The sequence below is a fragment of the Mus caroli genome, chromosome 15, assembly GCF_900094665.2.
Source record: "Mus caroli chromosome 15, CAROLI_EIJ_v1.1, whole genome shotgun sequence".
In the NCBI taxonomy this organism is placed as follows: Eukaryota; Metazoa; Chordata; class Mammalia; order Rodentia; family Muridae; genus Mus; species Mus caroli.
This window is the reverse complement of record NC_034584.1, coordinates 70,163,772-70,181,594: the sequence shown is the minus strand read 5'-3', so window position 1 is coordinate 70,181,594 and position 17,823 is coordinate 70,163,772. Positions and strand designations below refer to the sequence as shown.

The 17,823-nt window shown below is 49.3% G+C and overlaps 1 protein-coding gene and 1 non-coding gene across 7 annotated transcripts in view; both read left to right on the top strand.

Moving 5' to 3' along the window:
- Nucleotides 1-275: 275 nt before the first annotated feature.
- The window catches only part of Plec (plectin), a 60,700-nt gene continuing 43,152 nt past the window's right edge, over nucleotides 276-17,823 (top strand). For 3 of the 6 annotated variants that reach the window (XM_021183920.2, XM_029469917.1, XM_029469915.1), the window contains exon 1: nucleotides 3,510-3,663. In XM_021183920.2, the coding sequence (XP_021039579.1) occupies nucleotides 3,579-3,663 (85 nt within the window). In that variant the 5' untranslated portion in view covers nucleotides 3,510-3,578. Of the gene's footprint in view, nucleotides 465-1,610; nucleotides 1,816-3,509; nucleotides 3,664-17,823 lie in introns of those variants that run through there. The other 3 variants (XM_029469907.1, XM_029469908.1, XM_029469910.1) reach the window with 3 other exon arrangements.
- Nucleotides 17,159-17,265, top strand: LOC115029542. Its single transcript, XR_003835101.1, has one exon. It is a non-coding gene; the product is annotated as a U6 spliceosomal RNA (small nuclear RNA).

Sequence of the window (17,823 nt, the reverse complement as noted above, 5' to 3'; positions counted from 1 at the left end):
TGGCTGGAACTCAGAATCCGACCTGTTTGGGGAGTGGGGGCCACCCACGTGGCTAGGGACCGGGTCAGCTGTTCACGGAGGGTGGGGGCGGCGGTGGGCAGTGGATCCAGGCGTCTGGACGCGGTGCACTCCTACGACCTCACGATCGCCGGCAGCATCTCTTGTCTCCTCACTCACCGCCCACCAAGGTGTGAGCACTCAGTGGGTGCCGCCTGATCTAGTCATTTCTTCGGCTCCGGTTCTGCAACCTTCGGGTCTAGTACTCTTGGCACGTAGCCCGGTCACGCGTGAATCCTTTGCTCGCGTTCGGAGGTGCCCGGGCAGCGCAGCTCTTGGTGGGACCGGGGCGGGGCTCTGGATTAGCCCCGCCTGCGCTGCCTCCGCGGTTCTCCTGGGCCCCAGGAGTCTGGCTGCAGCGGCTGAGAGGAGGCAAGCGGAATCACCAGGAGCGTAGAATTGGGAGGGTATGGAGAGGCTCCAGATGAGTTGGGAGTTTTGGGGGGAAGGCGGGTAGGGGTGGATGGCCTCAGACCACCCGGAATTAGGTGCTGCTTCACAGCCCCTCTTGCTCTATGCAGAGATCAACACCTCCCTGGGATCAGGAAATTGCGGAACTGGACGGGAGGTGCTTGAGTGTGGGCAGAAAACGCCGCGATGAAGGCAGGCTCGGTTGGGGGCTGGAACAGAGACAGTCACTGAAGGGCCCCGCGGTGGAGTGGGGTCGGGAGAGGCACAGCTTGAGGACCGTTGACTCTTTCTCAGCCCTTGGCCTGAGGGCGAGGCACAGAGCCCACATTGTGCCCCCACTTTATGCCACCCCCGCTGAGACAGAGCCCCATTCACCTCTTCGCACGCCAGTGCTCTTGGGGCAGGGAGCTGGGGCGTGTGCACGCGTGGGGATGCGTGCGCTTTGGCTGCACGCAGTAAGCTGGTGGGTTGCTAGAGCGGCTGCCGGGCTCCCCCGGGCCTTGCCGCATCCGAGTTCCCGCAACCCACGCCGCTGCGGCTCCAGCTATTTATAGGCCTTTGCTGCAGAGATCGCAGAGACAGAGGTGGGACTGTGTAGGCTAGAGGTGGGGTAAGAGTGATGGGGCGTCCTAAAGACTGAGCCTGGAGGTAGATGCAGTGACCGCGGACTGGGGTTGAGGGTCTTGAAGAATGGGACAGTAGTGACATAAGCCGTGTTTGTTGATGGCCTCATTACCAGTTTATTGGAGAATCAGAGGAGAGGGAGTCTAAGACTGAAATGCAGGAAATGGAAGCTCTAGTCCTAGTGACAGGGTCCTATCTATGTGTGCTTGAAGGTAGCGCCCTCTTCTCCTCCAGTTTGACAGGTGGAGGGTGGAGTCAGTGTCCTGTGCTGGTGATGGGGGCGGGGATAGTTAGCATTTGGGTAACTAAGAGACAGGAAGGATGGTCAAGTGTGTTTGCTGGAGGAGGCGAGGATAGCTAGGAATGGGAGTAAAGTCTGGGATGAGCATCCGGGGGTCAGTGTGTGAGCAAGATAGGAGTTCAGTATCAATGTTCAGGTTAAGGAGGTGGTGGTGGGTCAATGCACAGTATCAACTTTCCCCACAGGTGAGTGTGACTCCTTCTTACTTTCCCTCCAGGAGGCCATGTCAGGGGAGGATTCCGAGGTCCGGCCAGTGGCAGTGGCTGAAGGTAGTTCCAATGGAAGCAGTGGCTCACCCAGCCCCGGGGACACACTGCCCTGGAACCTTGGGAAAACACAGAGAAGCCGGCGAAGTGGAGGTGGTTCTGTGGGCAATGGGAGCGTCTTGGATCCTGCAGAGCGGGCCGTCATCCGCATTGCAGGTAATGGGGAAGGGTCTGGTCAGCTTGCCTTATCAGCACAGGTGTTAAACACCTTCTATGTACTCTGTGTTCCGGTGTTGGACTGGGTAAGACATCAGGGGCCATCGTTCAGCTATGAGGGAGGGCTCTTTCTGAACTGATGAGGTCAGGTAGCACAGCTCCACCTGCTGGCTCTTCCTTGGTAGCTGCAGGAGGTTGGAGGACTTTTAAAGAGCTGACGTCTGGCTTCTTGTTGCAACAGCTCAGCAGTGGTCTCCTGGAAACGGGTCCATGTGCCCATCTCCAGTTGGAATCATTTCTTGGTCTCTTGAGGTCAAACTGCTTCTCCAGTCTTGTGTGCCATCTCAGGGTGGGAGCACATTGCCACCTGGAGAGGAGAAGATGTTTAATCTGTGAGAGCCCTAGTACCTCTGTGTGAGCCAGAGTCCAGCTGTTCCTTTCAGGAGCTGCCAGTCCCCGAGGATGGGAAAGACGAGGCGAAAGGCACCATGGGAGACAGCAGGCAGTTGGAGGGTAGCTATCTGGAGGGCAGCCTGTTCCTTTGAGAAGTGGGTCACCGTAAGGCTGGAGGCCATTGGGTGGGATGCCCTGGGAAAGGAACACTGACGCTGTACTCTAGGAGATGATGAGGCATTTGAAATGCAGGAGGTGGTAAGGGTAGATTGGAGAGCTGAAAGGCCAGGTGCTGAGTGAGCATGGAGATGGTACAGTCTCCAGGAACTTTGCTGGTGGAAGCATAGCAGTAGCTTGTGGAGATGGAAGGGGACAAATAAAAGACATGTCCCCCCCCCCCCACACACACACACACTTAGGACTATTACTGCTCTGAGAGCATGTGCAGGACACACACACACACAATGATGATTTATAAAATGGGTTATTTTCCCACGTGGACTTTTGAATACCCTTCACTACCTCAGACCTTTAAAGACAGGGGTGAAGGTAGAGACAGGATACCCCAGAAGCCCTTTTTACTGGTTGGGTGGTTTTGTGTTTACTGCCCTTTATGCTGTAGCCAGCCCCACATGTTGTAGTCTTTGTGCTCTCTGGTAATTTTCTAAGGACTGGTTTCTAGACGCAGAGCTCCTGGTTCATACAGTGTTTAAGGTTTCCAAGAACGGCGCAGAGTCAATCAGGAAAGGAAGGCGTGTCGATGCTGGGAGACTGACGGGTAGAAAGGAACTTGTTGTTGTTGTTGTTTAATTACTAAGATATTTTCTTTTGTCAGTTGTGTACTCTGTCTTTTTTTAATGTGCGACTTCCCCCCGTGTTTTAAGCGCTTCTTATATTTCGGCGATGATGCCAAAACTGTATCTCCACTTTAGGACGGAGGGAGGAAGTTCTAAGTAACGGCGAAAGGAGGGAGGGAGCCGGGCAGGAAGGGCCTCACTCCGGTGGCCAGGTGAAGTGGCCGGGGGCGAAGGAGGTGGAGAAGTCGCGGCCGGCCAAAAGAAACGGCCACCTTAGATCGAGTTCTGTCAGCCGCCTCTGGTTCCCGAGTCGGCAGGGAAGTGTTTGCAACTGGATGTGTGTGGGATCAAGGCTCAGCTTCCCGCGAAGGGGCGCGCCAGGCAGCGCGTCCAGCTACGGGGCAGGTCGCCGGCTGGCTGGCCCGGCCCCGCCCCGCCCGTGGGGCATCCTGGGTGCGGGGCGGGGCGGGGGGGGGGAGGCCTCTTTAAGCCGTGCGCGCGGAGGCGGCGGGGGCAGAGCGGCCGCCAGGGCTGGCCTTGCGCGGCGGCCCGTTGCGTTCTTCTCCCGCCAGCATGGCCCATCTGCTGACGTCTGGCCCACCACCCGACGAACAGGATTTCATCCAGGCCTACGAGGAGGTGCGGGAGAAGTACAAAGGTACGGAGCCTCTGGCCCCTGTCTGCCCTTTTGGGAGCGCGGGCCCCTCCAGGTTAGCCAGCCTGACAGCCGGCCGTGTCCCCAGCTGCTGTCCCCGACCGTTGTCCCAACAGAGCTCAGTCATTCGTCTCAAGTCTCACCGACTTCGTTCGCCTCCCTGCAGCCTTCGGGGCCCGGGGAAGGGATGGATGCGCTCCACTGAGCCCCCGCGTCTATGACCTTAATAGGACATCTCTAGGCACGGGTGGCTGGGGTGGGCCCTGGTGGGGGCGGGTGTGTGTATGAAGCAAGGCTTTTCAGGGTCCGCAGTCTAGACCAGTGTCCGGTGTCTTTTTTCCCAGCAGACACGTGGGTCAAGGCTAAACCATCCCCTGCCTCTCCTCTGAGGCAACTGCCTGTGTGGGGTGGGGGGTGGGAGCTACTGCCTGGCAGTGAATGACATAGCTACTGCCTCTCCTCACCTCCCCAAACTGGCCAGGACTGGGCCACACCCTCCCTTGGCAGGGAATTCCATTGCACCCTGACTTTGTCCCCTGGAAATAGCCCCTTCTTCTCTAGAGGAACTTCAGAGAGCCTATCCAACCCAGTCTGTGGCTTTGGCAACTTAACCTGCTTCGTGCCCTCTTTGAGCCTTGGACCTGCGCAGGTTCTGGACGCTGTCAGCCACTCAAGGCTCTGGGTTGGGGTCTGTAAGCTCTAAGTAGTCATGAGTCCACCCGTACCTCCCAGCATTCAAAGACTTAGAGGTCTGGGTATGTGCCACTGAGGAGGGTTGATACAGAGGCCCCAGGCAGAGCCCAACAAAACAGGTTCCAGCTCCACATGGCTGGTTTTGCTGGCTCTGCCCCCAAGGGCAGCTCAGGGAGAGCTGTCCCGCTATAGCTTTGCCTAGGGCCTGGGTGCCACTCCACCCCACACCCCACCCAAGGCACAGTGGCTGTGCTGTGTGGGGGTCTGCTCTGTGGCTGGCTTGTTTGCTCATGAGGATCAGTTAATGATGCTACTGGGACCGTGGGCTCTTGATCCTGACCACTGTACCCCTAGAGAACCATGGGGAAGGTTGGGCTGAGCTTCACTCCTTGAGGGTCTCTCAGGAAAGATTCCGGACAAGGAAATATCTGGCAAGCCCCAGGGCAGTACTGTGTAGACCAGTATTGACTATATATAGTGGTACTTCCTTGTCTGGTTGGTGTGCTGGGCTTATATGGTCCAGTGCCTTGTCATGATGGCTTCTTCTTCCTGAGGTGCAGCATTCCTGCTCATCTAGGAGTGTACTAGTGACAGGTCCCCAGAGGTTCCTTGGGCCCAGCTCTGTGTCCTTTCTTAGCCTAGTTCCACCGGAGTCAGAGGTTAATGCTAGGCCCACTGGGCAGTATTGGCCCTTCCTTGTCAGTCTTCTGGCATGGGTGGCACTGGAGGCTGGTGAGAGGGTGGGGCAGGGGTACAGAAGTATTGCCTGAAGTGGAATTGTCACATGACAGGTGCAGCTGCCTGTACATGGGTGTCTTACCAGCCTCAAAGTAGCTGAGTTGCTAAGCAGGCTAGCAGGTGCTGGGGGCTCTCGGAGTAGTGAGAGAGGATCAAGAATGCTCCTGAGGCACACCGAAGCACCAGAGTCTCCTTGACTCTGGCTCCATACAGGGGATAGCTAAGCACCGGGGCTGCAGACCAAGGGAAGGGATGGCCGAGAGGAGGCTGGATGTGCCTGCCCCGTGCACCCTGCTTCCTTTTGAGGCCTGACCCTTGTCATCTCATTGAGACTGGACCTTAGTGGTTCCATTAGGCTGCTGAGGTTCCCTGGATTGCAAGAATATGGGGAGCTGTCTTTTTTTTTTTTAATTTATTTATTTATTATATGTAAGTACATTGTAGCTATCCTCAGACACTCCAGAAGAGGGAGTCAGATCTCATTACGGATGGTTGTGAGCCACCATGTGGTTGCTGGGATTTGAACTCCAGACCTTCGGAAGAGCAGTTGGGTGCTCTTACCCACTGAGCCATCTCACCAGCCCGGGAGCTGTCTTTTTAAAAACAAAAAAAAAGATTTATTTATTTATTATATATAAGTACACTGTAGCTGTCCTCAGACACACCAGAAGAGGGCATCAGATATCATTACAGATGGTTGTGAGCCACCATGCAGCTGCTGGGATTCGAACTCAGGACCTTCAGAAGAGCAGTCAGTGCTCCTAACTGCTGAGCCATCTCTCCAGCCCATGGGGAGCTGTCTTAATGCTCCCCACTAGGTGGCTATGCCTCGTTTCTAGTCCCAGCTTACAGTTGGCTAATTCCCTGAAGGTAGGGATGCTTGCCCGCCCTAGGGTGTTCGGCCTGGAGCGCCTGGACTGAGGAAGAGCCCTAGCCTTTAAAGAGATGCTGCCCTCACCTTTGACTCTCATCCCATTGACCTCTATTCCTATTTACAGCCTCCCAGGCCTCTTCCCCGGAGTCATTCCTGCCTGGAAATCCCCAGCCTTTCCCACAGGGCAATGCTTTTCCTAAAACTTTCTAAACTTCCCGTCTACTTGAGTCCCTCCGTCTTCCCCGCTCTACCCTGCCTCCTATCTGTGGAGATCCCTGGAAACAGATGGGGCTTGTGGCTAGAGAGCTCTGGGTGCCTAACCCAGCTCAGCACCCTTGCTGCATCAGTGGGCTGATGATGTTTCCTGCCAGTTGGTTCACCTCTGAGAGGCATCCTGACCCCTGCTTCCCTGAGCCTGCTTTGTAACGGCTCCCAGGAAGTTTTGAGGGAGAGGGGATAATTTAAGGATACAGAGATGGGGATGTTTGGTAAAGAAGAAAAAGCCTGAGTCCTCCTCCACCCCCAAGTATGAGGCAGGCCACAGTTTAGGGTGGAGATGAGCAGCACCTTCGAGGCCTACCCTGTCACTTATGGGAACCATATAGTATCAGGCAGCTTGCTGGCCACACTGCCTTGTCGTCGGGGCAGAAGGCATGAGAATGGAGGCAGGGGTGAGCGCTCTTGGTGAGTGGGTAAGGATTGGGGGTTGGGAATCTGCAAGAAGTATCTGCATGAGAGAGACCCACACCAGGCTGAGGGAAAGGTGGGTTGAAAAGAGGCCGGGACTATGTCCGTATGTCTACAGCAAGATAGGGGGGTGGGGGGGGGAGCTCCTTTGAAGGCTATGGCCGACCTGGTACTGCTGTGGGTGGTACCCTCTCCTGTGTTCCTGTCCTTCTCCATACTGGACTCTGAGCTCTGTTATCTTCGTCCCTGGCACCAGCACTCCCCCCTCCCCCGTCCCCCAGCTTGCATTCGCAGGGTGTTTGCACGGATGAACGGTGACTAACAGTAGCATTCAGCTGGCAAGGGTGAGGGCTGCCAGTTGTTTGGGACTCTTGGGAGAGGACTTAAGATCTCTCAACTGTGGAAAGGCAAACACTAAATAAAAGAGTCTGGCACAATAGAACTACCTTAAAGAAAAGCAGTAAGGTGGTGGTGCCCGGTGCTGCCTGCCAGTGCCGCTGGTGCTGCTGGTGCTGTCCGTGAGGTGGGGGAGGGGAGGGGAGGGGAGGGAGCTGTACAGAGCTTCCTTCCTGTACTCACTCTGACTCTGATGACCTCTGGAGACACTGTCTTTCTTGTCAGCCCTTATTCTGTTGACCCCATGCTTACTGTTTAGATGCATTTCACAGGCCATAATACAGTTGACTTATGTAAAGCGTACAATTCGCCAGGTGGTAGTGGTGTGCGCCTTTCATCCCAGCACTCATGAGGCAGAGGCAGGCAGGTCTCTAAATTTGAAAGAAACCCTGTTTCGAAAAAAAAAAATCTATACACACACACACACACACTGACTGGCCTTGAGCTCACAATCCTCTTGCCTTCACCTCTGGAGCATAATTTCCGGACATACGCCACCACGGTAGAATATTTCACTTTATAGATACAGCAACATTGCCGTGCATATCTACTAGCTGGTGAGTGTTTGGATTATTATGACGAACGGTGTGTTAGCATTCGCACGCACATCTGTGTGTGCATTTGTAGCTTTCTCTTGGGTGGATGACTTGCCATGGAGTCGCTGGGTCATGTGGTCATATTCTATATTTAACCATTTGAGGACCTGCCAGATGGTTTTCCACAGGAGCTGAAGTATTCTACTCTCCCAATATCACCGCGTGACGTTTCTAATGTCTTCAGTGGATTTCCTCCCCTCTTTGCACTACCCGCCTATTCATTTTTCCTTTTGCGGAGTGGTGCGTGGAACCCAGGGCCTTCAGCAGGCTAGGTGCCCTTCTAATTTCTTGAAGGATCTTTTGAATACTTAAGTTCTGAGAAAGTATTTTTAACTGAGGAGTTTTACACTTGCTGTTTGTTGGGTGGGGCAAGCATGTGTCATAGTGAACATGTGGAGGTTAAAGGACAATGTGTGGCATTTGCGTCTTTCCTTCCACGTGGGTATCAGGGATTGAACTCAGTCCCTCCGCCTGGTGGGAAGTGCCTCTATCTGTTGAGCTGTCTTCCCAGCTCAGAAAGTGTACTAAGTTTTCATTATTATTATATATCTGATTTATTTATTTATTTATTCATTCGTTCGTTCATTCATTCATTTATTTTTCGTTGGCCATGCTTTACATGTTATATCTAAGAAACCATTGCTCTAACCAAAGCTAGAAACGTTTATGCTTATGGCTTGTTCTCCCTCTCCCTCTCCCTCTCCCTCTTCTTCTTTTTCTGGATTTTTTTGTTTGTTTGTTTTTTGTTTTTTTTGTTTTGTTTTGTTTTTCGAGACAGGGTTATTCCGTGTAGCCTTGGCTGTCCTGGAACTCACTCTGTAGACCAGGCTGGTCTCGAACTCAGAAGTCCACCTGCCTCTGCCTCCCGAGTGCTGGGATTAAAGGCGTGTGCCACCACTGCCCGGCCTGGAATTTTTTTTTTTTTTAAGTTTTATTTCATATATGTGAGTACACTGTAGCTGTCTTCAGACACACCAGAAGAGGGCATCGGATCCCATTACAGATGGTTGTGAGTCACCATGTGGTTGCTGAGAATTGAACTCAGAACCTCTAGAAGAGCAGCCAGTGTGCTTAACCACTGAACCACCCCCCCCAGTCCGGTTCTTATTCTTTTTTTTTTTTTTTTTTTTTGGTTTTTCGAGACAGGGTTTCTCTGTGTAGCCCTGGCTGTCCTGGCACTCACTTTGTAGACCAGGCTGGCCNGTTTCTCTGTGTAGCCCTGGCTGTCCTGGCACTCACTTTGTAGACCAGGCTGGCCTCGAACTCAGAAATCCACCTGCCTCTGCCTCCCGAGTGCTAGGATTAGTTCTTATTCTTATTCTTACTTTTACACTTGCTGTGTGTTGTACTATTTATTTATTTATTTATTTTTGTGGTTCTGGGGTTGGATCCAAGGCTTCACATATGAGAGGTGAGCAGTCACCACTGAGCTACACTTCTAGCTGTATACATTTAGCTTATTAATCTTTTTTTTTTTTTTTTAGAAAAATTTCAGTTTCTGAGTATGCTGCCTGCTTGTACATACACCATGTGTGTGCCGTGCCCGTAGAGGCCAGAAGATGGCATCACATCACCCAGGAGTAGAGTTACAGCTGGTTGTCAGCTGCTTTGTAAATGCTGGGACTTGAACCTGTGTCATCCCAAGGGCAGGCAGGGTTCAGGGCGGGGCTGTATTTAGTTCTTATGTGGAGGCCTTTGGTCTGTGTGAGTTCATTTTGTGTGTGACATGAAGTAGGTGTCTACTTTAGCGTGTGACTATCCTGCTGTCCCAGCATGATTTGTTGCAAAGATTTTTTTTTTTTCCCTATTGAGTGTCATCAACAGTCATGGTTTCAAATGATTACAAAATACTCTGTTACCTGGAAGCATGACTCTTTGTTTACTTGATCCTTAGATGGACATTGAACTTACTTTAAAAGGTTATTGCGCTAGAGAGATAAGTTGGCGGTATAGAGAGCACTTGTCTTCCAGTAACCCTGACTTCCAGTCCCAGAGACCACCCTGGCTGGCTTAGCTCTGTTATTTCAGCTCTCGGGAATGCAGCGCCCTCTTCTGGATTCCACAGGCACCCGCACTCATGTGGCACCCACAGACACATACTCATACATATAAATAAAAAAATAGTAAAAGTAAAATCTTAAACAATAGATTTGTTTTTTTAAAGTTGTGTTTCTAGGGCCAGTGAGCTGGCTTTGTGGATAAAAAGTACTTTCAGTGTGCGCCTGACAACCTGAGTTCAATCCCCAGGGCCCACAAAGGAAGGGGAGAACTAACTCTGAAGGTTCTCTGCTTTCCACAAGCACTCCTGGCACGCGAGCACACACACACACACACACACACACACACACACACACAGATTTAAAATGTTGTATTTCTAGATTGATCTCCAGTGTAGATGAATCCTTGAGATGTGACACAGAACTTTGTACAGTCTTGCAGAGAAAATTCTAGCTTCAATTATCCTGTGTTATTTGATTATTAACAAAGGCCAGCATCATTTCATAGTTATTAGCCATTCATATTTCTAATTTTTCTTTTTCCATTTTTCGTGTATATGTGCATTGTGAGGGAGGGAGGGGAGAGAGATAGATGTCATACATGTGTTACAGTGCGGTATGGAGAGTTTTTAAGTGTTGTTCCTCTACACCTACCGTGTAGGCTCTGGGGATTGAACTTAGGTTGTCAGCAGGTGCCTGTACCTGCCGAGCCACCTCACTCTCTGCCTCTTTGCAGAGGGTTTGGGTTTGTTTGTTTGTTTGTTTGTTTGTTTGAGTTGCCTGTGTGTTAATTTTGATATAAATTTTCCTTTGATTCCCCCTCCCCCCGGTGTGTGTGTGTGTTGAGTGACATGTGTTACAGCCTGTGCGAGTACACATATGTAAGCATGCCTGAGATGTGGAAGTCAGAGAATACCCTCAGTGTCATTCCCTGATGCTATTCTGTCTGTCTGTCTGTCTGTCTGTCTGTCTGTCTTGTTTTGATTCAGGGTTTCTCCTTGGCCTGCAACAAGTAGCCTAGGCTGACCTGCCAGGAAGCCCCACGGATCTGTCTATCTCTGTCAACCCAGCTCTGAGGTTATGAACATTTGCTGCTCTGCCTGGTGTGTGTGTGTGTGTGTGTGTGTGTGTGTGTGTGTGTGTGTGCATTTTCTTTACTTTCTTTATGTGTATGAGTAGTTGCCCGCATACGTGTCTGGATACCATGGATACCATGTATGTGCCTTGTGCCTGCAGAGGCAAGAAGAGTCAGATCTTTAGGACCTGGAGTTACAGACAGTTGTGAGCCTCCATGTGGGTATTGGGAATTGAACCCAGGACCTCTGGAAGGACAACAAGTGCTCTTAACCCCTGAGGCATCTCCTCATCCCATACCTGGCTTTTAACATGGTTGGGAGGAGTCCCTGTGCCTGGGTGGCAGCCATTTTACTGACTGAGGTAGTGCTCCGTTTTCCAAAGTTTATTTTCCCTTGTGAGAATTCTTTAGATATTTATATCTTTATACATTATGTAAACTTCATATTTTTTGGTTATTTTGTAAGCAAGTGAAGTTTTTATTGAAGCATCGCTGTGGGAAAATGTAAAAATTCTACACATATAGCTTCAATTTCAAAGTTGGCCTGTGGTCACTGCCCAGACCAGAAAACGATGTTCTTGGATCTCTTGTATTCCAATTGCTCAATCTAATATCATCAATTTGTCTTTTATTGTGGGGTTTTTTTGTTTTGTTTTGTTTTATTTATTTATTTATTGTTTTTTGGAAACAGGATTTCTTTACTGTGTAGCTCTAGCTGTCCTGGAACTCACTCTATAGACCAGGGTGGCCTTAAACTCAAGAGATCTGCCTGCCTCTGCCTCCCAAGTATCAGTCTGTCTTTATTTGAGTTTGTTGACAGTGACTTTGGGCAAATTTGTTTTATTTAATTTAATAATAAAAATAATTATTATTGGAGCCGGGAGTGGTGGCTCACGCCTTTAATCCCAGTACTCAGAAGCAAAGGCAGGAGGGTCTGTGAGTTCGAAGCCAGCCTGATCTACAGAATGAGTTCTAGGACATCCAGGGCTACACAAAGAAAACCCGTTTCACCCCAAAATGTTATTAATTAATTATGTATAAATTAAATATATATCAACAACAGCTATTATTATCATTACTTAGGATAGGGTCTTGCTATGTTTCTCAGGCTGGCCTCAAACTCTTGTGCTCAAGTGATCTGTCTCATCTGAAACTGTGTGTACCACAGTTCCTGGCCAGAAGAATCTTTCACATTTACCAGTTTTCACTCTGACCTTTAGGTTTTATGCTGTGCTTTGAATGGCTTCCTTTTATTGAAAAACAAAGCCATGGGCTGGAAACATGACTCAGTGGTTAAGGTCCTTTGCTACTTTGCCAGAGGACCCAAGTTTGGTTTGCAGCATACACATCTAGAGACTCACAGTAATAGCCTGTAGCTTTAGCGCTAGAAAAATCCAGGGTCCTTCCTCTTCTGGCACCTGCACACGCATGTGCATACATGTGTGCACACTCAGAGTGCGACACATACATACACACAAAATAAAGAACAGACCCACACACATCTGTTTATTTGTTATATAGGAGGCTTCAGGGTCTGGATGTGTGTTCATGGGCAACAAGGAGTATTTTTTTTTAAATATTTATTTATTTAAATTGAGTGCACTGTAGCTGACTTCAGACACACAGCAGAAGAGGGCATCGGACCCCATTACAGATGGTTGTGAGGCACCATGTGGTTGCTGGGAATTGAACTCAGGACCTCTGGAAGACCAGTCAGTGCTCTTAACCGCTGAGCCATCTCTTTAGCCCCCTGCCCCGCTCTTTTTTCTAAGACAGGGTTTCTCTGTATAGCCCTGGCTGTCCTGGAACTCACTCTGTAGACCAGGCTGGCCTCGAACTCAGAAACCCGCCTGCCTCTGCCTCCGGGTGCTGGGATTAAAGGCATGTGCCACCTCTACCCGAACAAGGAGTATTTTAAACATCATTTTCCCCACCAAACACAGCTTCTGAGAGCAGGGCCCGTGGCTTGCTGCATCTCTGCATCCTGAGCCAAGCCTCACCCTGCTTGCAGAGAGAGACAGGTGGACTCTGAGCTGGACCCCACAGGCACTCCACCTCCCTGAAGTGATTCCTTGGTTCCCCTGAGAAGCTACTGAGGTGGCAATGAAGATGGAGAACACTTGAGAGGGGGTAGCGTATCCATGTTAGGGAAAGCAGAATGGTAGGTTGGCATTGGGTGTATACAGCTGACTCAGATGAGGAAGTGACCAGACAGCCAACATGCTGAGAAATGCTGAATTGGACAGGGGACAGGTCATTTTGAGCCATCTGTAGGGAAGACCTGTCCCCTAAGACCCTCCAAGTCTAGGGACTGGGAAGATGCAGGCTAGAGGGAGAGGGCTACCTAGCATTGAGGTCTCTATGTAGCCCTGGCTAGCCTGTAATTCTTTTATGTAGACTAGGCTGACCTGCCTGCCTTTGCCTCCCTAGTGCTGGAATTAAAGGCCTAAGCCACCACATCTGTTTGAGCACCAAGTCCTGAGAGCAGACAGAGTCCTGGGAGCAGTGGATGGGGGACTACAGGGACTTCAGCAGGATTCTTTAGGTGTGTCATCAGATTCTAGGCACTAAGGGATGGGGGTGGGGGGAGGCTGCTGGGGAGTAGAAGGTGGTGCAAGATGGAGGTGATCCCTGTGTGGCTTGGGATGCGGGCCTTTAGGGGTCTTCATTCCTGACCTCTGAGGGGCTTGGGTCCTGGGTTAGTTGTAGAAGTTGGGTGATTGGCTATTGAAAGGGACACATATTGTTTCCCTGAGGCAAAGGAATCCCTGAACCAGGAAGGAGGAGGCAGCCATTTTGCTGCCCTTTTTAAAAAAGCATGCCCGCAGCTGACTGGGTTTACCACCCTGTTCTGTTATATCATCTTGGAAGTCTAGCACCTCCATTTCCTTCTGTCTGTCCCTTTAGTCCAGGCTGGCAGGGTCACTTCTGGCAGAGCCTTTTCATAAATCTGTGCCTGCTTTCTGTGTCACAGAGAGCCTGCCATGGGGCTTTTCTGGGTAATCTCTTTCCTCCTGACTCTGCAGAGGCAGTTGAATGGACTCATGAGTCACAGTTAGGCAAAGGCTATCTAGCCACACATGTGCCTTTCTTTCCAGAGCATCCCGTCCAGACAGTGACGCTCCCCTTGTCAGCATCTCTTTGCAAACTGAATAGCCTGTGAATTTCCCAAATCACCAGTGCTGGTTTCTTTTTGCTTAACAGTTCCTTCCTCAATTTCTTTTTCTTCCTGACTTTTAAGATGAGCCACCAGAAGAAACTGGGCTAAAGCTGCTTAGAACTCTTTTCAGCTAAATATCCACGTTTGTTGCACGCCCTGTAGAATACAACCCAGTCAACTTGGCTGCTAGAATACAAAGATCACCTTGCTTCTAGTATGCGAGAGCATGCTTTTCTCAGTTATTTCTTTTCCTCCATTTTTTTTTGGGGGGGAAGGGTGATGTCGTGGTTTCTCTGAGTAACCCTGGCTCCTGGAACTGGTTCTGTAGACCAGGCTGACCTCATAGGCAAAGATCCACCTGCCTCTTTCTCCTTTTTCTTTACAGGATCTTACTACTATATATCCCTGGAACTCACTATATAGATCAGCATGGCCTTGAATTTATAGAGATCTATCTGCTTTTTCCTTTCAAATGCTGGAATTAAAGTCCCCACTCCTCTCCCTCTTCCTTCCCTCCCTCCCTCCTTCCCTTCCCTTTCCTTTCCTTTCCCTTCCCTTCCCTTCCCCTTCCTCCCTTCCCTCCTTCCTTCCTTCCTTCCTTCCTTCCTTCCTTCCTTCCTTCCTTCCTTCCTTCCTTCCTTCCTTCCTTTTCTGTCGTAGTTAGTGTACTATTGCTGTGATTAGACATCACAACCAAGGTAACTTCTACAGGAGGGCATATAATTGGGGGCTTGCCTATAGCTTCAGATGGTTAGAGTCCATCACCATCGCGGCCGGGAGCGTGGTGACAGGCAAGGATGTTACTGGAGCAATTCCTAAGAGCTTACATTCTGATCTGCATGCAGAGAGAAGACCAGGTCTGTTGTGGTCTTTAGAAACCTGAAAGCCCACCCCTAGTGACATACCTCCTCCAATAAGACCACACCTCCTACTCCTTCTCAAACAGTTCTACTAACTGGAGACTAAGCATTCAACCATATGAGCCTGTAGGAGCCATTCTCTTTCAAATCTTCACCTTCTCTTCTCTTCTCTTCTCCCTCCTCTCTTTTATTTTTGCAGGAGATGGGGAAGGACTCCTGTATCCCAGAGTTATTAGCCTCAAATTCATTATGTAGCCAGATGTGATTTTGACGTTCTGATTTAACCCTTTAACTCCCCAGTGCTGTATTAGACATGCCACTGCACCCCTCTGCCTGGTTTGTGAGATGTTGGGGATCAAACCCTGGACTTTGTGCGAGCATGTTCTGTCTCCTCCCAGTCTCAGACTCTGTGTCTTTCCTCCTCTCTCATAAGGACCCAGGACAACCTAAATAACTCAGAACGGATTCTTAATTAGAGACTTGTCTCCAAGTAAGGTCACATTTATGAATTTCAAGGGCACAGACATGTTTTGGGAGTTCACCATTTAATTCCAGCTTCAGACTGCCCTCTAATATTTGATTGATGAAGGTCTTAAGCATGTTTTCTTTGTGCCCTGCATTTATTACTGCGTTTTCCTTGTGGCTTTATGACATAATGTTAGGTGGAAGTACTTTAGACCTTTGTATCTATTTTTTAGTAACTAGGGATTAAAGACATGTACCACTACACCTAACTGGTGTACACCTGGCCAATATTTGTAAAATTTTTCCCCCCTGAGACATGTTTTCTCTGTGTGGCCCTGGCTGTCCTAGAACTCTCTCTGTAGATCAGGCTGGCCTTGCTTCCCAAGTGCTGGGATTAAAGTCATGTGTCAACATTGTCTGGTGAGACTGGATATTTGAATAAAGAGAAGAGGCCTATTTAGTGTGAGGTCTAACATCAGATGTCTTCATCTGGTTGGCCTCTTGTAAGGAGGGAGGGTCTTTGGGCTGCGGTAGAGCCTGGTAAATAGCAGCATGTGGGGGAGCTAATAGCTGTGGAAGAGAGATCCTGGGAAGATCCAGCCGCATAGAGAACAATCTGCTCTGAGAGCTAATCTTGTCCCTTGAGGGACAGCACCCCTGTGAGACTACATTAATCCTTCTTAAACAGCTAATTACTTCTCTTAAGGTCTGCTGCCTCAATCCCTTTACCTCGAGGAGTTAAGCATCAACAAGAGTTTTCGTGGGGACGAACCATATTCAGACCAGTGCAGTGGACACGTTTTTGATTAAATCATTTCCCTCCCCTAGAACATCGAGGTTATTAGTAGTTGGGTTTTTTTTTGTTGTTTTTTGTTGGTTTTTTTTTTGTTGTTTTGTTTTTTGTTTTTTTGCTGCTGCTGCTGCTGCTGTTGTTGTTGTTTTTAAACAAACTGCTATAGATGAGATGGCTCAGATGGTAAAGGCACTTACTCCTGAGCCTGATGGCTTGAATTCATCCCCAGGACCCACATGGTAGAAGGAGAGGACAAGTCTTCTGACTTCCACTGTGCACCACACGCATATCAATAATAAATAAATAAATAATAAATAAATAAATAAATACTTTAAAAGGAGACTAGTGCAGTGAGGAACTTCGTGTCAGGGTCATTGTCATGTCTGTGACCATTGTTAACATTTCAGATTTTCAAAAATTTCAAAATTTCACACCAAATTGCAGTCACTGTGTTGGTAAAAGTCCAGAGGTCTGGACCTCTGAGCCTTGTTAAGGAGATGGCAAACAGATGTGTGGAGGTGTCCGTCAGATGTAACATGTATACAAGCAGGAAACAAGAGCCGCCCCCCTCCTGTGTGCCTACTTAGAAAGCAAGGGTCATGTGTTTTACCTATCCGTGTGAGGGACCACCATGGTACAGGGTTGATGGGAAAGCCAGGGTCAAAGCATGTATGTAGGACTTTACGTTAAAAGACAGAAAATCAAGTTCCAATTAGTGTTTGCTTGTTTTTTTTTTTTTTTTTTTTTTTTTTTTTTTTTACCATAAGGAAACTGGAGGAGTGAACAGGAAGTGATTATATTTCACACTGTGGGATCACAAAGGGACAGGATTGGAGGAAGACTGTTAACTCTACTGTTGATATTTGATTTAAATGACGACACACACACACACACACACACACACACACACACACACTTTTTCCTTTTTCTTCCGAGACAGACAGTGACGCTAGCCTAGAGTGGCCTAAAACTCTCCGTGGAGCTGGAGGTGACCTTGAACTTCTGATCTTCATGATTTTTCTACTCAAACCTGTTTCTTGTTTTGTGTTTTTAAAAACACCCTCCTCCCCTTGAGCCTCCAGTGCTGAGGGTAGAATCCAGGGTCCCTGTGTGCTGGGCTGATGCTCCACTGATCCACATCCCCAGCCCTCTATCCAGACAAGTTTGAACTGCTCACTTCAGCTGCACATATAATTGGAACAACACAGAGAATATCAGCATGGCCGCTATGCAAAGATAACATGTAAACTCATGAAGTGTTCCATATTAGAAACAAACAAACAAATTTTAGGATATTTTTCTAAGATGATTGCTACTATTAGAAATGTTTCTTCCTCAAAGTTCCCAAGAGAGTGGCCTCATCATACCTGGCTAACATCTAGTGTTACAGTCTCAAACAAATAAATCCATCTTTACCACAGCATACATGAGTAGGTGAGGTGAATGCTAAGAGTTCTCTCGATGCGCTAGCAGTAGGTTGACAGGAACCACAGTCAGTGATTGCACCCAGGTCAACTTGCTGAACAAAGTTTCTGGGAAGCTGGACAGCTGCATTCTGAATGGGGCTCATTGACTCAGACTTAGCTGGGCGTGGTGGATCGCTTTTAATACCGGCACTCTAGAGGCAGAGGCAGGTGGATCGCTGTGAGTGCTTGGCCAACCAAAGATATACACCGTGAGACACACACATATATATTCTGGGTCTTCTTTTCCTTTTTTCTTTTCTTCTCTTTTCTCTCTCTCTTTCCCTCCCTCCCTTCCTTCCTTCCTTCCTTCCTTCCTTCCTTCCTTCCTTCCTTCCTTCCCTCCCTCCCTCCCTCCCTCCCTCC